General features: G+C 37.4%; 1 protein-coding gene across 8 annotated transcripts in view; it reads right to left on the bottom strand.

Moving 5' to 3' along the window:
* The window catches only part of LOC111874374 (ubiquinol-cytochrome-c reductase complex assembly factor 1), a 48,765-nt gene that overhangs the window by 18,852 nt on the left and 6,439 nt on the right, over positions 1-23,474 (bottom strand). For 4 of the 8 annotated variants that reach the window (XM_023869831.2, XM_023869832.2, XM_023869833.2 and 1 more), the window contains 4 exons: positions 15,045-15,117; positions 4,172-4,338; positions 2,224-2,418; positions 1,306-1,748 (listed from right to left, as the gene is read on the bottom strand). In XM_023869831.2, the coding sequence (XP_023725599.1) occupies positions 1,635-1,748; positions 2,224-2,418; positions 4,172-4,338; positions 15,045-15,117 (549 nt within the window). In that variant the 3' untranslated portion in view covers positions 1,306-1,634. Of the gene's footprint in view, positions 1-1,305; positions 1,749-2,223; positions 2,419-4,171; positions 4,339-15,044; positions 15,118-23,474 lie in introns of those variants that run through there. The other 4 variants (XM_033755432.1, XM_023869830.2, XM_023869827.2 and 1 more) reach the window with 2 other exon arrangements.

The raw sequence follows: 23,474 nt of genomic DNA, 5'->3' as shown, positions 1-23,474 counted from the left end.
GTCTATTTCTCTGTCTCTTTTATAACGTTATATTAAAGTTATTTTATATGTATATATATATATATATATATATATATATATATATATATATATTCTTTTTTGTGGGGTGTTCAGGTGTATGACTGTATGATCTGAATAGTCACAGAGCATTTCCTGGAATAACTTTTAAAAGATGCGAGCAGCTGTATTGTGTTTGCGTCAGCCAGCATGTCTGGTGTCAAAATGGCTCTTCTTAGTGTCTGTGGCTAGATGGATCCAGGTGTTTTTTGGGTGATTTTCTGGAGTACAATATTATTATTAAGTACTACCAATAACAGAAAGATGACACCGGTATGATTACCACTGAGGTTTTGCAACATCAAACAACATACCAAATGACACTTTGGACAACTGGCAAACAGTACTCATCATTGATACACAACTACAGTCAGTTTTGTTTAGTACAGTTTTAGACATCTAAGCTGCTTAGGCTTGATTTTTATGATTTTTGTGTGTGTTGAGACATAGAACACACACATTCTTCCCACCTCCATAAAATGTTCATATTCATGCAGTGAAGTTTCTTTTTGGAAACACAGTAAACTTATAAATATTAAACCTGAAACTTTAAACTCCAGTCTCCTGTGCATGGCATCTAAAGGTTTTTCAAGGGAATGTCCAAACCTATGCCTGACTTCATCAAATTTCTACTCGGTGAGCACATGCCATTTCAGTTCGGTTCTTTTTTATCTGATAGTAATCATGTCTGTGTAAATTTATTTACAATTGTATGAATAATAGTGTAGTCAGTACAGCAACTGGCTACAGGCTTGACGACTGAAGGAGTCAGAGTTCAAGTCCTGGTAGGGTCAAGAATTCTCTCTTCTCCATGTCATCCAGACTGGCTGTGGGGTCCACCCAGCCTCCTATCCAATGAGTACCAGGGGCTCTTTCCCCAGGTGTAATGCGGCCGCAGCGTGAAGCTGACCACTCACCTCCAACTAGTGCCAAGGTCAAGATCTACACATCCACTCCCACATACACCTTCATGACATGGTGCTTAATTAGTTAAGCACACAGACAACTTTATCTTTTCTTATCTTTACCTTTTATGAACAGTGTGTTCTATTTAAAACCATAAGAGTCTCAATTTTATGCTGGAATCTTCTCCTTACTGTTCACATGAGTATTGTACAAGAACACTTGTTTCAATAAATAGCTCTCAGGTACCATTTTGGTATCTGATGCAACATCACTCACTGATGTCTAATACAGTGGTGGAGGGCTTGAGATTGTGGTCAATAGGCACATAAAACACATGCTCACTTCACAGTAGCTGCTGAAAAATTTATTTAAGGAACAAAGATAAACTGTAATGTAATACTGGAAAGTAACCGTAAAATGTATATGCTTTTGCCCTGTTAACTATGCCATAAGAACAAATACACATCATGCAAGTTGATGTAAGTAATGTATGTCCCTCCTGATGGCCGGACAGACCAAACAATTTCTGGCAGTCTCTTAAATAATCTTCCTGCCCACTGAGCAAACACATATACTACATATATTATTATACACACAGAAGTATGAAATTTAGATTATATTTATACCTACTATACATTCCGTAATCACATTTAAAACACTTTCTAGTGTATCTATTGACTTCTGTCCTTGCTAAGAACAGTGCTGAACTTTTGGGGTAACTCAATCCACGTGATGTGGGGAGATAACAGAATCTCATCTCGTGCCATTTCATCCAAGAATTTCACCTGGAGATATAAAAACCAAGTTTGGTATTCCATAATTTCACACATCATAATGTCTTCAAACAACATCACTCATTAAAACACTGAAGACAGGTATTCCACTACAATTACATAATATCACTATGTTGTATGTGCTGTCTAAAATTTTCAAATTTGTATGCAATGTCTGGTCAGTTCATTACTCTGTGAGCCATACAAAGAATAAGGAAAAAACCCTCCCTTTACAATGATAAAATAAGTAAAGTTTAAGTACATAGGATATAAAAGTTTGTAATGGTACATTAATGCAATAATCAATTTTTCAACATTATCCATCATCCTAATTTTTCTATGGTTTACAGATCATGTTGTGTTACTTCTCATGATCACAGACAGAGGCTAGCTCTATCAAATGGGCTCAACAGAAGAGAACTTTTACCTCATTCACCTACTGGAAAGTTGATCTACAAGAATAATGTTTGGTACACAGGTTTCTTACCTGTTTACGAATATAGTGAACAAGGCATTCAACATTTTCAGGGTCATTGCAATCTTGCTGAAGAAAAGTTCTCCATACAGCCCCAGCAAGCACTGTGTCCTTAGACAGCAATCCCTCATCATATGCTATTATTGCTGCTTGGAACTGCTGTGATAATTCATGAATCTGTGCTTTAACTGCCGGAGAATTTCCAGGCTGTATAAACATGAATCCATAAATCACACATTACCTTCATATACATCTTTCACTGAAGCTTCCCTTAGTTTAGTGTTCACATTCACTGTTCCTCAAAAAAATTTTAAATGAAGACTTCACTGCAACACATTGTTCAAATATAATTAAGTAAATGATCTAGAACCTGTCTTATAATACGGATTAGGGATGCTCACACAAGCACATAGAATGTCTCATTATTACACGCCACATGTTGTAGGATAGTTTCTGGATATCAAAACATCATCATCATCATCATCATCACTTATTATTAAAAATGTTCATATGAATATGTACCCCAAGTGCTTCCTTTAAAGATATATTTCACACCATGTCACACCTAATATGTTGCAGGTATGAAGAAAACAAACAAATGAACCATTAACAACATATTTATTTTCACTTTCTTACAAAAGGTGCTAGAAACAGCCTCCATATTCACAGGCACACAACTCAGCTGTGTGGAAAAAAATCTGCAATCATTCAAATATTCCAGATGTATTCTTTATTTCAATTATAAATTGTTGAATTAAATGCTACAGTTCCTCTCTAGTACTAACTATACAGGCATATACCTTGATTTTCATATATCACCACATAAAAAACTGAGAGGATTCAAGTCAGATTACTGTGAAGGTTAAGAAACTAGAGCTTCATTCCCACAACCAATTCAGCACCCTGGATAATTTTCAGACAACCATGACACACTTCATGACTTTATTGTGGTGAAGCACAACTGTACTGAAACCACATGTGAAGATGTACACTGAAGGACACATCTTCCATCAGTCCACTTAAGTGTGTCAATGAAAATTAAGTCAATCACAGCCACTAACTTGTACCAGGGAAATATAGGGATCTATGCGGCATCAAATGGATCTCTACGACCACACCATACAAATAAAATTATTGTATGAAAATGACAATGTCAAACAAGAGTGATTTCAACGTACTTTACACCTCTGTTGAAAGAAAAATAACAACAAAAACACGTACAGAAAGGAGTTCACACACGTGCACTGCATCACTTTCTGATTACCTGCAAATACATGCTGAGTGATTTAATTTAATCTGAGCATAAGTCTAGGTTGATTCAGGCCAAGCAATATCAGTAGAGGATGTTATGATTTATGCTCATATGAGGGGGGATATTCAGTTTTGTTTTCACCTCACAATGAACAAGGAAGTGTAAACTACTGGTTATCACTGAATAAATACGGTTCCATAAAATTTTGAACAGTATTTTTATATGAATCATATGTGAAATGCTGTTCTACTGCAAAGCCCAGAGAACATTTCACCAGACACAAAAGACATCCATAAACTTTTTAATAAAGTCAGTCCTACTAATAGGTTACTTTGAACAAGAACCCAAGTAAAACATGTAGTGTACCTATTGATACAGAGGTGGATGAAATAGGGCTACAGTGAAATATTCACATGTTACTGAAACATCTTGCTCATCAAGCTAGATACAACCATTAGCAGTAAAAGCAGCAATACTGCTTAAACTTCGGCCACATAAGACAAATATCTTTAAATTACGAAGGATTTCTTCACATCAACCCCAAATATTTTAAATGATATAGTGTGGGTCTATCTATAGGGACAGCATTTCAGTACCTCTTATAATGTATATTAAGATCCTCTAATACAGTTAAGCCAAAAACAGACTATCAAGTTAGACAATGACAGAAACATATATAGAAAGGCACACTATATTTTGAGTACACACCTCGAGTTTCTTTGCACGTGTACTGATGTCTTGCCACATGGCTTCAACTATGTTATTACGAACAAAACGTCCCTCCTCTCCTTCAGCCATTGTTCGTACCATTAACATCCATACATGAAGCTCAGTGACGAGGAACCAGGAATAAAAGGTATCTGCCATTTGGAATTCTAAGACAAAAATGGTTTCTATTAGCACACACTGGAATCAGATGCATGAGGAATGAAAGATAATGATAACTGCTCAAAGACTCTACCATCAGGCACATTCTCTCAGTTATTCAGTTCAAAATGTGAACACAATGATTTTAAATAATGACATTAATTTTTATCATCCAGCAGTATGGAATTATAAATCCTCTGGTACTGCACACCAGCCTACCTACCATCACATAACAAGCAGGCATAAAATACTTCCCTTACATTACTTCATGTGTATGCAATATACGAGGGTTGGAACTTTAATAGTGGCAACACTGCTGCAGAGACACCATGCAACAGAACCAAATAACGTTGCTTATACCACACGTTAGTTACATACCTACCTTACCTCAGAGCAAATGGACTCTCCCTTCCCACATCACATGCATGCGCAGTGATGACAAGAACAGAGCCTCGTGTTAGCTGGCGGTCTAATGTAGTGGTGTCATGTTTTCGAAACAGGAACAACGGAGTTGGATAAGATTGAATGTGCCAGAGGCTGTACAGCATGACAGTGTTATCAAGGTCTTCAACAGGCTTGTGGGGAATCTGCATTGCCTTACAAAACAGTGGCAAGGTGGGTAAAAGCCTTCAATGAGGGATGCCAAAATGTGGCAGCCGTGCGTCGGCCAGGTCATCCTAGTGTCAGTGAAGAAGAAGTGTATGCTCTTCCTGCGTTACCGGAGAGTGATCAACACCATACGATTTGTGTGCTGGCCCAAGAGACGGGATTAGTGCATATGATTGTGCTTCACATTCTGAAGGGACGCCTGGGCATGAGAAAAATTGCATCACAATGGGTTCCACATGATTTGATGGAAATGCAGAAATGGCTATGATATGATGCTGCTCGTAACCACTTGGAGCACTATGAGCACAAAGGAGAAGCTTTCTTATGCCGTATCATCACGCTGGATGAGACATGGGCAAAATCGTACAAGCCACAAATGAAATGCCAGTCGAACGAATGGCTTCATTAAGGGTCACCACGAAAATAAAAGTTCATCAGAACCCCAGCAATGTGAAAGTTAAGGTGATTCTCGTGTATGACTGTGATGGTGTTATCCTAACGCATACCATTACCTGACAGCAGACCGTCAATGCGCAGAATTACTGTTCATTTTTGGAACACAACCTGCAACCAGCTCTGAGAAAGAAGCAGTGACACTTTCTGCAGAACCCACCCATCATTTTTCAGGACAATGCTCGGCTGCATGCAGTGCAAGCTGTGGCTGATTTCTTCGATTGATGGGGCTGGGAAGTGCTGTACCATCCACCATACTCCCCGGACATAAGCCCTTGTGACTTCAACTTGATTCATAAGATGAAGGAACCACTTCATGGCACTCGCTTCAGAACTGTTCCAGAGATTCTTCAGGCAGCAGACCGCTCCATTCAAACCATCAACACAACAGGCGTTGCTAAAGGTATCCTAAAACTTCCACATCGCTGGCAATGGGTTGTACACAATGCTGGTGACTACACTGAAGGCCAGTAAAACTTTGAAACATGCATCTATTTTGTATCAATTGTAAATGAATAGTTGCCACTATTAAAGTTCCAACCCTCATATTATTTTCCATTCAACTATTCAGTGTCTGTGAGAACTAAAAGAAGCAGAAAGAATATTAAGGGATAAATTTAAAAAATTTACCCCGCTAGCCTAAATTCTTATCAGAGATGAGCAGGCAGATGAGTTATCTGCAGTCTTGCATATTAATAGCATTTTTAACAGATTTGTTCAATCATAATTTTTATTTATTATCCACTTATTATTATTATTGGAGGGGGTGGGTTTCCCCATGCACTACGACCAGTTGTTGATCCATTGTGCATCCCCCTTTAATTTCTACTGTCGCCATGCCCTTCCAGTACTGGTGCTCGCTATCAGCCCCGTTCTGCCAGAGAGGTCGGCCCTCTGGCAGTGGTCCCCGATACTTCCCCATCTACCGGAGGAATTGGAAACTATTTGGGCAGGAAACTTTGCCTAATTTTGCTCAGAGGTCTCCTAGAGACATGAGGATCTTTTACGTGACCCATGGCTTAAAGTCCCTCCCGGAGGACTTGTTCCCTGAATTCTTCCACCCTTAAAAATTCCACGACCTCCGCCGGGTTTGAACCCGTGTACCTTGAGTCATGAGGTGGGAACGTTACCCCTAGACTATGGAGGCCACTTATTATTATCCACTTAATATTAAATATATAATTTAGGCAACAACCGTTTTCATTATATATATATTCGTGCAATATAAAAATGTATAGGCTGCACAAAGCCCATGGGTAGGTGGTAACCACTGGTCTAATGATCTCAAAAAGTAAACATACTGGTAAAAAACTTTATATGATGGGAAAAGGTGATTAAATTTCATATTCACTTAAGAAATCCATATTCTTTTCTGTCAGAGTCAAAAGATTTCTTCAACAACTATCCTGAGAACGTACATGCACAGTACAAATCTATCTATGAGCAAATATACCCATTATTCACCCAGGATATGGTTTCTGTAGTTGTATCACAATATCTAGTATCCAAAGCTTTAAAGTAACAACACTCAGATCAAAGAATTACAAGTAGTTACTACAGGATTCTGACGATGGTGTATAACACACTGATATATTGGGTTTCTGGACTTTATCCATCGTCCTGGTTTTGTTATCTTAAAAACCAGGACGATGGATAAAGTCCAGAAACCCAATATATCAAAGAATTACAGTTTATTCATATCATTAAAAAAATTGAGAACAGGGTTTCAAATGACACCCAAAAATCTGCCTAACACTTGCACATCAACACAACAGCCACAACCACCCAACGTAAGACTTACACTTTTATATAAATTAGGTTCACTATACTGATCAGTTTTAATTAAAATAACATACAATATAATGAAACAAAGATAATAAAAGGAAATCATTCGGTATTAGGTAAAGATTCACTCTACAAACTTGATGGTTGCTAGTGCTGCATATGTGAAGGAAAAGGCAAATCTGACAACAAACCCCTATGGTCTCTCACTGTTCATACTGAGCAAGGCTGTTGTGGACAGATGAGCACAGAGAAGACCTAGACTGACAGATCAAAGCTTTATTGTAGAACATGCAAAAGAAACAATGAAATCTGCTTAGGTTTTAACTATTTACATTTTATGAGAGAAAGCAGCACAACTGTTAAAAACATGTATCTGCTTCTTGCATAACTACTGCTCAAAAAACTGTGATCACTGACATTTAACACGGCATACATATCATGGATGAAAATCAGTGCAACAGGACACTAAAATACAACATTTTGAAGACTATCGTTTGTACTGTACAATGTGAGATAGATAGTGTACAAAGTGTTGGAAAACCTGCTGCTGTTTTACATGCAAGGAAGAGAATCACTAAACTACATGGTGGGGAACAAGGAAGTGATACGAATGCTGCACATGTCTTGGTATGCAGTTTAGTAGTCACAGAGAAATGAACAGTGAATCATGTATTCACTGTGAGAACTTATTCTGAAAAATAGTCTACTGTGAAGATGCAAAGATGTTTTGGCATGACTCTGATGTCCCTAGGCATGGCAGAATTCCTTCATGTAATGCCATTCTAAAGTGGGTTGGCAATTTCAATGTTTATGTTAATGTAGTGAATAAGTCTGTTGGCCTGCATGTTCCATTAACACACCATAGAACAATGAAGGGCAGTAATGCAGCAGAGTCCAACATACTCGGCAAGGCAGCATGGGAGTGACTTATAAATGCCAAGCTCCTTTCAAAGAATTCTGTATGAAGATTTGAGGCTTCATCCATATAAAATTCACATAACCCACAAATTGAAAGAACAGGATAAAGCTCCTCATGCAAATTTCTGCAGACAATTCTTGGACTTTGTGGATAATGATGAAGGGGTTTCTGATGTGTTGATCATGTCAGATGAGACCCACTTCCACATGCCCATTTACAGGATTTTTGGTATTGGAACTATAACAATCACATTCAGGTTCACAAGAAACATCTCCATAGTCAAAAGGTAACTTGGTGTGTTCCCACATTTCATGTGATCAAGCCTTATTTCTTTGAAGAAAACAACCAGGCCATTACAGAGGATTCTGAGTGCTATACACTATGCTGCAAATATTTCTGGCTACAGAACAGTAAAGGATGAAGCAAAGGGTGAGAAATGGCATGGTTTCAACAGGATAGTGCAATGGACCACAAAACAATGCGAAGCATGACTTCTCTTACAAGAATGTTGCCAGGTCACTTAATTTCACAATTTGATAACATTCTTTGGCCACCAAGTTCCCTGGGAGGGTATCTCAAGTCTAAAGTGTATGCTATTTGTCCCCACTCAACCCAAGAACTGAAGGACTGCAATACAGAAAGAACTGGAATAATTTATGGTGTTTTTTTCAGCAGATTAAGCAGAATTTAAGAGATTATGGCAATGTATAAAATGTCATGGACATCATCTGAAACATGTAAGGCATGGATATTAAAGCACAATCATTATGCCTGTTATTCCATAAAATGTTGCACTTCATTTTTTTTTAGTTTAGTTTAGTTATTTAGAGAGGGTGGGTTTCTCCACGCATCGCGACCAGTTTGATCTATTGTGTTTCCCTCTATGATATTCTACCAGTCTCTATACCCTACCAATAAATGGTGCGTACCATCAGTCCCGCCGAGCAAGCGAGTTCGGCCACTTGCTTAGCGGTGTCTATAATACTTCACCCATCTATCAGAGGCCTTAGATACTATTGTTGGGCGGGAAACGTCCTGGAATTTGGCTCAGTGATCCCCTTTGGGGATATGAGGTTCTTTTACATGCCGTAAAGTTACGACACGGGACACACAGCTTAAAGTCCCTCCCGGAGGACTTGTTCCCTGAATTCTTCTGCCCTTAAAAATTCGACGACCTCCGCCGGGTATTTGAACCCGCGTACCACGAGTCATGAGGTGGGAACGTTACCTCTAGACTACGGAGGCTGCTTCCACTTCATTTACTGTCCAGTCTCTCACAATAGGCTAAAGAAAACCAGGACATCCTCAAAAGCCATCCTGCACAGAACTTGTATAATTTTTATATGAAGGAATCTTCAATTACAAGCATGCATTTATGAAAAGTGAGATTAAAGATAGCATTAAAACATGTGAGTGAACACAGCATGGCAAGCGGCCAAGAAAACAATTAATTTTAAATAATGAAAAAAGGGGGCACTTTTTTATTTCACCATTTGTTTATTCACAACTGAATACATAGTTTAAAACCTTTCCAGCTGGTTAAAAGTGGTACCACTTCTTACTTGTATTCAAGATGTGCCTGGTTTAAAACTCAGCTTGGGCACAGATTCTCCTGTCAATTGCTCCATGCAAATTCCAGAGAAGTACCTCAAATTAGGTCATAACTGCTTCTTTCCACATCCTTCCCAATTCATTATTCACTATCACCCCAACATTTGACACTATGTACCTAAGTTACTGACAGTATCATTAACCAAGTTACAAACAAATTAAGTCTCAAAACATTGAAAAGGAATCATCTTGCGGAATATGCTTCTCAAAATGTACTTTTCTTCTAATTTATTTGATAAATAATAGGACAATCAAATAAAGGAAGATGAAATGGGTGGGGCATGTAACCCATATGGGACAGATCAGAAATGCAAACAGAATTTTGATTGCAAGAACTTTTTCTGTCTCATGGTCGGCTGGTTGATTGGTTAAATTGCTGCTGGTCTTCATCAGCACGGTCATTCCTGGCTTCAGACCAAGATTTTTGTTCTCTCCTACATGCGCACATGTTTAGAAATGACACCACCTCTTCTATGAGGGGAGGGGCTAGTCTTTCTGTGTAGGGACCATATTGCTGCACTGTAGTTTCAGCACAAGTATATCTGCGCTTTCTAATGCTTCCTATGCATCACTTTGCCCTCTACAATACCACACATATTTGGATTTACGTGGTTCAGGATTACTATTGCTATGATATAAACACTAGACATAATATGGACATACATATGAGCCAGGTAAATTTGGTGAAATATGGTAATGGGGTAATTCACATGGCCGTAAGGATTTACAATGCACTACCTAATAAAATTAAAGTAATTTCTAATGATATAAATAAGTTTAAAAACAATTTGAAGGAATTTCTGTATTTAAACTCTTTTTATACACTTTATGAATATTTTAAGAGATAATGATTATACAACTAATGTTTTCTAATCTGAATAGTTGGATGATATGGCCTACCAGTATGTGGAATGGCAAGTTGTGAATTTGACAGTGGTTTTCCCGCGACCTGTGTGTGTTATCCTGACAACTTGGGCTGTCTGTACGAGGCCTGATTGTATGTTTTATTGGACTAGGGACAAATGATATGTAGTCATCATGAAATTTTAATTTTGTAATTTTATAAATGTAATGTTTTTATATCTTGGATTTGTTATATATGTATAAGATATTCTGTTACTTTTGATGAAAACTTTTATCTTAAATTTTAATCAATGATAAATTTGAAAGTATTATGATAGAGACAATTTGTATTATGATGTAAACATGCATTGTCTTATTTTATAAGTCTTCTTGACAATTGCTTATGAGTATTAGCAAGATAAATTGACACAATTCTGTATCTAAGGCTTTTGCCTACTATAGATGTAATGGAATAAAGAAATAATAATAATAATACATCAAGCATAAGTCAGTTATGTAATTGTACATGTACGAAATTTTGAATGCCGAGTGCAATTTGCATATGTTGCTGTTTCATCACCAGAATGCAGGACAAAATCATGACATAAAGATGGATAAGTAAAAGTAAAGGTATCCTTGTAACAGGCCGTGGAGGCCCATAAGGTTGTGAGACATTGATGTTCCCACATTTTCTAGACAATCAGCTCATAGACATTCCAAGAATATTTCTGGTACTTATTTCTGTTAGAGGCTGGGTCGACCCAAGGGCCATAGTGCAGTTTGAAAGATTAGGTAAATTGAAAAAAATCTAATGACCTCATCAGGATTTGATCCCATGACCTTCCGGCTTGTAGCATAGTGCTTCAACCAACTACGCTACTGCGTGCCTCCTAAAGATATGTCACAGATGTTTTGAAAATGTGACACAGTTCAGATATTTGGGAATGACTATAACAAATCAAACCAAATTCAGGGGGAAACTAAGAAGAGCTTGCACTCAAGTAATGCTTGCTACCATTCAGTCCAGAACCTTCTGTCTTCTCATCTGCTGTCTTAAAACACAAAAATTACATCATGAAAAGTTACACAGTTCCATCTAAGGTGACTGGTGAAGATTTTTCTTATTTCAATTATTTATGCCCTTACATGTTTCGGTCTTCAGAGACCATCATCATAAGAGACCCTTTGTCATTATTTATAAACAAGACCTGAATGATAAAGTCAAATCTTTTATAGAAAATAATAACATTGCCGAGCTAAAAACAGATTCTACCCAAAAATTTCAGAGAATACTACAAAATATTCTAAAACAATGTAAAAATATGACCCAATAAAAAGAAAACAGGTACTCCAAATGAACCCACAAGCACCCAAACTGAAAGCAAAAATTAAAATCCACAAACCAGAAGCCGTAATCAGACCGATTATAAACTACACTATTGCACCCACACATAAATTAGGTAAATATATACACCAAAAACTAAACAACTGCCTTAAATTAAAATACGAATACAACATCATTAACACAACATATTCTGCAGGAAATATAAGGAAACTAAAACTAAATCCGGATCATAAATTATTAACGATGGATATTAAGGACCTCTATGTTAATATCCCAATCAACTATACACTCCTTGTAACTAATAAATTACTCAAAGATAACCACGTGGACAAAAGCATTATAAAAGAAATCATGTCCATACTTAGGATGATATTGAATCAAAACTATTTTCAATATAATGAAAAATTCTACAAACCAAGATCAGGCGTAGCATTGGGCTCACCTTTAACAAGTACTATGGCAGAAAATTTCCTACAAGGTCTAGAACAAAACAGAATAAAACATCTGCTGGAAGATGAAAAAATTATACACTACATTAGATACGAAGATGACATTTTCATAATATTATAATCAGACAAAAACAACGCCCCCAAAGCCTCCTCAAACACGTCAATGCACAATATAAAAACTTGCAATTCACAATAAATTAGGGAGTAAACAACCAAAGAGCATATTTAAACTTATACCTAATTAACAAACACGGACAAATAGAAATGGAAATATACAGAACACTCACGATGACAGATGCAGCAATAAATAATAACTCTTGCCAAACTAAAGAACAAAAATTAGCAGCATACAAAAACTGAATACACAGACTTCTCACACTACCCCTCAAGGAAAATGCTAAAAACAAAGAGTTAAATAGTCTGCGCCATAGCTCAAGTGGTTAGTCGCTGGCTCCCCACCACAGCAGCCCAGGTTCAAACCCATGTTTTTCTCTGAGTACTTCAGTTTCCCCTGCCAATCTTCATTCCACAATATTCTCCATCATCATAATCACCTGGGGCAGGTACAATAGGCCAATCAGTGGCTGCTCTGCCGAGTGGACCTAACTGGACTCCACCCTCCACTATGCGAATTTTACAAAAAAGAGTTAAATACTATTATTAATATAGCATTAAATAATGACTATAAGAAGGAAGACATCATACAACTATATAACAAACTTACATATGAAAAATAAAAAAACTCTTCAAAAACACCAATATAAAGATAGCATTTAAAACAACTCTCATTATAGGTAAACTAGTAAATGAAAAACGAGAAACAAAGTGGGATATACAAAATAATCTGCCAAAGCTGCCATAAAGTATACAGTGGTCAAACTGGTATAAATCTAACAAGGTACAAGGAACTCATAAGAAATATAAGACTAAACAAAGAAGAATTGTCATTTGCCCAACATATACTAAATGAATTACCGCCTCTGTGGTCTAGTGGCCAGCGTTCTCAGCTACAGATCCAGAGGTCCAGGTTCAAATCCCGGCGCTACCAGATTTTTTCTGAGAAGTAGTGGGTCTGAAACGGGGTCCACTCAGCCTTGTGATGATAACTGGGGAGCTATTTCAAGGAAATAGCGGCTCCAGTCTAGAAAACCGAAATTAATGTCCGTGGGGATTCGTTGCACTGACCACATGGCACCCTCTATCCGCAAAAGTTGGCACAAAACTTCGCTGACAAGTGGCGGTCGCTCGGTCGGTATAGTTCGCTTATGGACTAAAATCATGGAGTTTTAAGTTTTAATACTAAATAAATGCCACCAGTATGGACCGATGACAGTAATCATGGAAATGGCTGAGAACACCAAAAAAGGGAGCATCATGAATATAAAAGAAAACTTCCATATATATAGCACTTTAATAAGCTCAACAAATTGATAGAAGAACAAAAACACACAAAGGAAAGTGATAATCAGCATAACATGTTTGACCTCATAATACAACATCAGTACACATCCACACTAATGTCATAGACACAAGAAGTATAAATATGCGGTAAAACTCATCCTAGAACAGTAAAAATAACACAGCGCACCATAAACACATACAGGACAATATCAAAGGTGGGATGAAATAACAAAGGCTTTTACAAAACATAATAGGATTGCTAAAATAATAGAATATACCCGTAATATACCCGTATTTGCAGAACCCTCTTCTCGAGAACGACAAGGCGGCACACATTCGACCCCCGTCAAAAGAAATAATAAGAGGGACAACACGAACCACCTTGGTTTACAAATTCCAATGGAGTCTTAACAAACCAATTATAAATATTTTAACATATTGGAAGAGCCACTGTAGTTGTAAAGACCTTAGATATTATACCCAATTGTATATTATTAATATTGCCTGTATACATTTTAACTTTTAGAACATGTATTGTAATAGTGGCTTCTAACTGTATTAATGTAAAGGTGTCCCTCTGATAATGGTCTCTGAAGATCGAAACATGTAAGGGCATAAATAATTTAAATAAGAAAAATCTTCACCAGTCACAGGGTTATTGTTCTCAGAGTGAGAGCAGATGGCTGAAAAATCCCCCATTTCTTTCGTGACAGCTCCAGTCCCACTTCTGGTCTTACGGAACTCAAAGTTGCCTTTCAGTAAGCCCTTCAGTTGCCTTTGCTACTGTATCAGTTTACTTCATGGCTGGTGCCTGATGTTGCTGATGCTCAGTGGTGTTGTCCGCGTTATCTCCACAGTCAGCCTCCATTTCAATTGATCTTAGTGGGACAAAGAAATTCCAGGTGGGAACTTCAGGCTTCAACTGCAATTGGAGGTTGCTGGGTTGGCCATTACCAGATAACAGATGATTCCTTCTGGATCTCAGGTGTCACATCATCGTATGTACAAACTGTGTATATAGATTTTAATGTTTTGCCTTTTCTTCCGCAAGGCTTCACAATAAGGACTGGGAAATGAAACCTTGTTTCTCAAATGCAGCATGTGTTAGATAAGTAGATGTCTGAAAGATACAGGTATGGAATATGTCAACAGGGACTCAACACTGACTCCCTACATAAACCAGAAACCGAACTGAACTCTGAACAATACTTTTTATCTGGATTTCTGTACTTAATGTATTTCAGTTCCAATACAAACATATAAATTGTCACACTATTTGTACATGTGCTCAAAACCTACCTTTGAAGAACTTTATGTATGGAATCTTATCTGCTACATTTTCATACAGTATATAGGCAGATGCTTTCAATTTCTGTAACAAATACCACCACTGCACATGAAACTTGCAGATTAACAACAAATTATGCATTACAGCTGGTTAACAGTATAATAATAAAGAACCCATGCCAATTCTGTCTGATTCCATCCATTAATTCACAACAGCAAAAAAACCTGTATTGTCAGAGTGCAAGTAATTCTCAAAATACATGGTACTCTGTTCTACTCTTTATAACTGAAGGTATTTTAACTGCATGTTACCACTACTCACATACCAAATTGTTACTAGCTTTGGATCAAAATGGCATGCAACAAACGTGATGTATGACAGGAAAGTATAGTATATTCCTGATTACCTGACTTGTAGTTTATCTATGTACATTTTTGGATGTGTTCACAACCCTGCAGGACACCTATTAAGTTCATTCAGTCTGCTAATATGAAAGAACTCAAGAAACTCTTGCATGTTCATGAAATGTTATACTGTAGTTTTGTTCAGACAATTTTAACAACCACAATCACACACTAAATATTTATGTGAGAAAAATGTTTCACACAAAAGTTCTGGATAAAAATGAAACCCCACTTCAAATTCAATTTACTATTTCTGTAATTCTTACAGCTGTCAAGATAACTGTACATATCACTTTGTGTACATTTCTGAATTTCTGTATTCACCGATCGCCATGGCCTCTCTGCCACACCTGAAGATTACTAAAGTATCTTATGCTCGATAACAATAAAATGATGCTTCTTCCCACCTGAATTCATACGTCTATACAGATTACCTGTCTTCTGACTACTCCTGCATCCATTTCATTAGCATGGTTAATAAGGAGTACACGATATGTATTTATTTATGGGTTATTTAACAGCACTGTCAATAGCTCAGAATATTAACGTCGAATAGTCGAGTGATTAGTGAATAAGAAATTGGAAAATATGTTAACAAAGAAGTCTTATGGCCAAATTTGGGCATTTGCTTGGGAGAACTGAGGAAAGGCACAGAAGACCTGCCAGAATGGCCGGTCTTTGAGTCATAATTTGAACCTGAGACCCCCTGAATATGAAGAGTTCTACCAACTAGACCACAACATTCAACAGAGGCAAATGTCATGCTATTTTCCCATGATCTATAAAGTGCAGCTGTGGACGACAGCCAATGACAAAGTACAAAGTGACAAGATATGGAAAAGAAACAGTCAAGCATATGCCCTGAAATGACAGGACAATATAAAACATAAATCAAGACAGTACGGCATGCGCATTGCTCTGTAATTTCCCAGATATAATAGATACCCTTCCCATGCAGTGATGCACAGTTCTCAGTAAATTTATCAACTAATCATATCAGTAATACAATATAAGGGATCAAGATTAAATTCTCTTTTCCCAAATAAATCAATGGTTCCTATATTAAGTTCCCGCTGACCTGGTGACCTAGGGCTTAAGCACTAACCTTTCACATTGAAAGGCTAGAGTTCAAGAATATGTGGAACTAGTCCAAATATTTCTGGATGCCTTCTTTGTCCTTCACTTCTGTTGGCAAAGTAAACACTTGCTAAATAAGACAAATACTATACAAAATAGGAAATTTTCATGGCAGTGAACATTTAATGTGCAGTCTTCTGGGATGTGATGTTGTATAGTCTAGCAAACAGTTACCAATGTCTTGCAGGAATCTGATGCCTTCACCTTCTACTGCACTGAATATGGAGGCAGCAGGTTTACCTGAAATATTGGTAACCATCTGGCAGGCCGCACCATAGCTCAAGCGGTTAGCCACTGGCTGGGATTTGTGGTGGACAAAGTGGCGCTGGGGCAGGTTTTCTATATGTACTTCAGTTTCCCCTGCAAATCTTCATTCCACCAATTGCTCCACAGTCACCCTCACCTACATCTGGGGCTGGTACAATAGGCCAGAAGTGGCTGCAGTACAAGGGACTTAGTCCCACCCCACTAGCAATAAAAAAAAAACATCTGCCAGGCACATCACATCCCAGAACACTGAAGTCTTAATGGGAAACACCAAACCGCCTCAACGATCTGGTGCAGAGTTCTGCCAGCCATCACTGTATCACCAGTAATAAACAGAGCTCCAATCTTGCCACATGACTAGAAACCAATATGGACAAAGAGACCACAACTGAAAGCAACAAAGTATACCAAACATTATAAAGTAAGAAGTTAGTTCACATGTTTCATGTAAGTATAAGAAAACAAATCCTTATTATATTATTGGCTCCTTTAAAACATTTCCCTTCAAATAATTTCTCCCTCTCTTATTCTGAGAAGGAAATGTGCATGCCTTTTGGTGCACAATATCATCCTACCTAACTCTATCTTAGTGCACAATTCAACTTCCCTGATAGACCAAAGATAACTAATTTTAATTTGCTCCCCTAACTGCAGTACCTAACAACTTCTGTACTGGTATTGTGGGTGTCTACCACAACACATCTCCAGATCAACTACCAACTTCTGCTTGATTGGCAGAGCGAAGCAGGCACTAGCCAATCAATGCAGACCATGGTAGCGCCAATGCCCATTTGGCTGGGCACCAATAGCAACAGGGGATAAATATGCAAACCACCACCATCGCTAGCACAAGCCAGCCCACTGCAGGTGGAGCTTCACCACCATTCCTCAGGCTCACATTACCCTACAGTTACTGCCCTTCTCAGGGCCCCACTCTGCCTGCCATCTGTATGCTCTTCTTCTAACACCTATAAATATGTGCTATAGAAACTTCTGTGGTTGTCACTCCAAGTACCAGAACCGACATCCTACAGTACATTACCTCCTGTAGAAGGAGCCTGTTTCACTAGATCTACACCCATCTACAGCAAGTAAAAGATATTTTAGAGAAAGTCCTTTGCCACTTAGTCCTGCAGAAGAGATTGGTACAATTTGTTTTTAGATCCCAATAATAAGCCTTCTTTGCCTTTTGCCAAGATAATGGAAGGAACAGTCACATTTCACTTTAAAAGAGTTGAACTGATATGTCATTTCTGCATGAACTTTATAAGAGGGGAGTGCTGAATTATAAGGCTGTGATGGTATGTCAAGAAAACCAGATGTAATTAGACTAACAGCTGCAGAAAATCTATAAAAATTGGAAGAAAGAACTCAATATATTAGTGGGGTAAAGGCCTTAGAACTGTGAGAGTTTATGCTATATAGCGCCATGAACCCTACTGAAGAGCTTTAAGTTAATACAACAATGAGTTTCCTGTCATGATTAGGACCAGAGATAAAAATGTTTTAAGTGATTCAAAATGAGAGACAACAAAATCTCGTTTCCAAAATGCCACATTTCTGAAAGTAACTAACTTCAGAAAGTAAAATTTTATATTTATCACTTAATTATCAGACTCGACAAGCTAACAAAATTTTACGAAAATACAAGGCAGGTATGTGAACTGCTGTGTTGACATGAAACATATTGTAAGACAAACATTACATTCCTTTAACTTCAACACCACCATTTACCCATGGCATCAATGCTGTAAAGGTAAAGTAACACCATCCCTGTAACAGGCAATGAAGGCCCATAGGATTGAGACGCTGAGGCTCTCACATTTTCTCTAGAAAATTAGCTCACAGATGGTGGTAAGGCTGTCAGCCTTATGCCCCAGCCGCTCTTTACCCCCAGGCAGATTTCTGGGACTTTTCTGTTACAGGCTGAGTCAACCGCAGGCCCACAGTGTGGTTGGAAGGATTAGGTCAACTGAAAAAAAAAAAAAAACCCACCTCATTGGGACTCGAATCCGCGACCTTCCAGCTTGTAGCACAGTGCCTCGACCAACTACGCTACCTGCTGTAGCAGGTACAATAATTCGAACAAACTGAAATCCCCTATATCAAAAACCACATTCACAAAAAAACACTTGACTATGACAGGCAGAAATTTTGTTAATTTAAATATACAAGTAAAAATGCATAAAGCATTACGTCTGCATAATCAGAATTGCCACATCTATATTCAGTTTATGGTTGGACATCTCTGAGCAATAAGTGTATAATTCTGTGTAAGGGTCATGTCAGATATGAGGTTCTCACAATGGTGGTTATGAGGAGTTCTATCTTCTAAGATATAAGCTTTTCAGCCCAATGAAAGTCAACCAAAGTTTAGCAGGAACACACTGCCTCTGTCTAAGGGTCAAAATGTTGACTGACTTTCAACAGACTGCACAGTGTTACATCCCAGAAGATTTAATGGACTCTCCAACCACGATGCTCAATTGTTTTAACAGAGGTTAAAGCTCATATTAAGAAGGGTAGCGTAAGGTGTGGGAAAATGATTAGGAAAATTGACCAGGCCACTGTGCAGGACTTTAAATACAATTTGAGTTTTGAAACTTGGGACACAGTTTTTGGTATTGATGATATAAATATAATGTATAATTCCTTTCTAAATTCATTTCTTAGAATATTTTATTCTAGTTTCCCCTTAAAAAGACAGGTAATTAAACCTCATAATAATTCATGGATTACCCTAGGTATAGGTATTTCCTGCAGGCATAAAAGAGACCTTTATTTATTATACAGGAGTACCAATGATGTGGTTTTTAAGAATTATTACAGGCAGTATTGTAAGATATTAAAAAGTGTTATAAGAGAAGCCAAAAAGAAGTATTATAGTAGTCAGGTATTAAAATCTAGTAACAAAATAAGAACTATCTGGAATATTACTAAATCTGTAACTGGGAGGTTAACTAAAGAAGATACAATACAGGAACTAAAAGTTAAAGGGGAGCTTATTAGAAATAAGCAAGATATTGCCGACTCCTTAAATAGTATATTTTTAACTATGGCTGAGAATAACATAAGTAAAAATTTTAAAACTAATACTGAGCCATTAGACTATTTGCGGTCAGCATTTGAACATCCTTTTCCTAGTATTAAATACCAGGCAGCAACAACGACTGAGTTATATAAAATTATTAAAACTCTGAAAAGAAAAAGATCACATGGATATGATGAAATATCAGTTGAAGTCCTAAAAATTAGTGCTCCATTTATCATTTCTCCGTTAACGTTTATTTGTAATAAAATGCTGTCTACCGGAAATTTTCCAGACAGGTTAAAATACGCTGAGATTAAGCCCTGTTTTAAGGATGGGTGCAAGAATGACCCCTCTAATTATAGACCCATTTCTCTCTTGACTTCCTTTTCAAAAGTATTTGAGAAGATTATTTTGGCTAGACTAAACCAACATATTCATGACTATAATATTATAGCTAATGAACAGTTTGGATTTAGAAGTCAATCTTCAACAACTATAGCTTCTTATGTGTTAATAAATGAAATATTAGAAGCATTAAATAAGCGGAAAATTGTAGGTGGAATCTTTTGTGACTTAAAGAAGGCATTTGACAGTGTCAATTTTAATAAAGCTAAACATGTTCAATTTGAGACAAAGCCTAGAACGAATAATGTAACTTCTATTCGATATTGTAATAATGGGATTTTAAATGATGTAAACGTGAAATTTTTGGGGATTGTTATAGAAAGATCGTGCACTTGGAAAGCTCATATAACTCAGCTTAGGCCTAAATTATGTAAGGCTTGTTATTCAATGAGGGTGATTAAACCCATCTTGCCCATTGAGACATTAAAAATGGTGTATTATTCCTACTTTCATTCACTATTGAGCTATGGAATTATTTTTTGGGGTAATTCACCCCTTAGTGTGCATATTTTCAGAATTCAAAAGAGTATAATTAGAGTCATGAGTGGGTTGAGACCTAGAGACTCTTGTAGAGAGGCATTTAGGGAATGGGGAATATTGCCGTTGCAGTCGCAATATATTTTCTCATTATTGATGTTTGTTGTGAATAATATGGGCTTGTATCATAAGTCAACGCAAATTCATGGCCTGAAAATGAGGCGTAATTTTGATCTCTATTGTCCTCAGGCAAATTTAACAATTTACCAGAAAGGTCCTTATTATTCTGGCATTAAACTTTTTAACCATCTTCCATTGAAGATTAAAGAATTGGTCTGTGATATTAAGCAATTTAGAGTGGCTTTACATGCCTTTTTACATCGTAAATCTTATTATACTTTGGATGAATATTTTAACTAGGATTGTTATTGAGTGTTTATGTTATTTATTTATATTTAAATTATAATGTAATTATATTGTAAATGTGATGTAATTGTAGTACATATAAGGGTATTAAGTTAATATCATGTTAATATTGTTGTATATATATATTATCGAGTGACTACCTGCTACTTAGCAGGCTTGTTGTGAGACCGGTTCTGTATCCAAGGGCTTCAGCCATGTAAGGATGTGTTCGAGCGTGCAATAAATACAATACAATATAATAGAACTCTTAATAAATTCCATTTTGTGTAACCATCACAGAATATCCTTTACATACAAGATGATTCAAAAGTCACCATGCACCTGTAACAACAAGTACTGGAAGTGGGAAGGATTCAAAAGTCCCACACACATTCCCAATGTGTCATGTGACTGTGTGACCTTGACCACTACCTTCCTTCAACCAGACAGGCTGGTTTAGAGGTAATGCTCTAGACTTCTATTTGGTATGTGTTGTGTTCAAATTTCAGGTGGGCTATGGGCTACCCTGACTGAGGCTTTTCATGATTTTCACACTCCCCCCAGGAATATGTTGGGATAGTATCTTGACTTCCTTCCAAGTCCTTTCCAGTTCACCATTCTCCATTCATCCCATCATCTCCCGCTATACAGTCTCAATGCCAAGGGTGTCATTAAATAAAATGTATTGTCTTTCAAACAGCAGGCTGTTCTGACATGTGCAATTGATGTTACTTGAGGCCCAAGTGTTTATGGTGTCATATGCGGTTCTTTGGAGGTGACTAGACAGAAGGTCATAAAGAAGTTTGTAGAAATGTTTCCCAAATCTCACATCACAACACAGTGCAGCTGCTGACATGCAAAGATATGGTAGGCCATGAGTGTTAACAGATGACTAAGTACTGAATAGCTCTGACAGCATATTACAAACCCCAACATACATCCATTCCAAACTGTCACAGTACACATGCATCTCATATTCATCAATACAGAGAGCACTTAAAAACTGAACCTGCATCTGTATGAGGTAACACCAGGGCACAAACTGAAAGAACATGATAACTTCAAGCATGTACAACTAAATTTCTCTGAGTATATCCACTCCAAAATCAGCCACATGTGGTCAGCATTTAATCTGCATGAGATTACAGACACACTGCTACATGATCAAAAGATTGATATATGGCATATACCACGAAGTAGAATAATTGTTCCTATATTCTTTAAGGATACTATCAACTCTATGGCACTTCATAATGTGTCTGATGAACAACTACTTCCATCAAACACTTTGCCACCAAGGTTGCCTGACCTCAGGGACCCACTGATTTTCATCTGTGCGAAGCAATAAAAGCTTTGATCTACAAAGACTATCTCCACAGTCTCCATCATCTGAAGGACATCGTCACTAATTATATTAAGTACGTCCCCATGCAGAATTGGCACACCAAGATAAGACAAGTTATGTTTCTGTAATTTATTTATGAACCACCTGATGATCTATACAATCGAAACATGCAGCAGTAAAGAATAACAACAACAGAAATTAACAGTGACCCTTTGTTAGATTTTATTAACTTCAATAACAATAGTGTAGTTGGTCTCCTCATACCTTGATACCATGACCTGGGTTAATGTCTGTCTACAAATATGTGGGGACCACTCCCAACAATTGTTAATGACTAGCAAGTTCACTGTTAGAAATGTGTTCTTACATGTGAACAGTGAGTTTTGAATAACCCTGTACATTAGACATTACAACTAAACATTGCAGTCATGCTCAGTGTTCAGGAGGTGCCAGGTACAAATATCAGTCCACAAATCAGCCATAATGACTACCGTTTTTCAGTTCTCACAAACCCCTATGGGAAAATGCTGGTATAGTACCTCAAAACAGGCCACAACTATTTCTTTCCATATTCTTTACAATTCATTAGTCAAACATCCTACCATTCAATGCTATATGGCCTCAGCTACTGACAGTGTTATCAAATTTCCCTATACAGATCATAATGGTGCAGTGTGAAACTGTAAGTGCACATACACTTGTTGCAAATAGTACTAATTCTGCAAGCAGACGTAGCTCCCAACAGTATCTCCCCGCCATCACTTACGAGCAAAATTCTTTTTTAGGTGAGCTTAAAACTATCCCCCCCCCCCAATACCAGATAATATGAATGGGCTGTAAATGCAGAAAGCAAAGTTCCTGGTAAATCATAAGTAAATAAATATATTGTAACATGTTGCGGAACGGAGACCCCCTCCCTACCCAGCAGCAACGTGGCGACTCAGGCCACAGGTGCGTGGCGGTAACGAAG

The sequence above is a fragment of the Cryptotermes secundus genome, unplaced genomic scaffold, assembly GCF_002891405.2.
Source record: "Cryptotermes secundus unplaced genomic scaffold, Csec_1.0 scaffold197, whole genome shotgun sequence".
Taxonomy (NCBI): domain Eukaryota; kingdom Metazoa; phylum Arthropoda; class Insecta; order Blattodea; family Kalotermitidae; genus Cryptotermes; species Cryptotermes secundus.
This window is presented reverse-complemented; position numbering and strand designations above follow the sequence as displayed.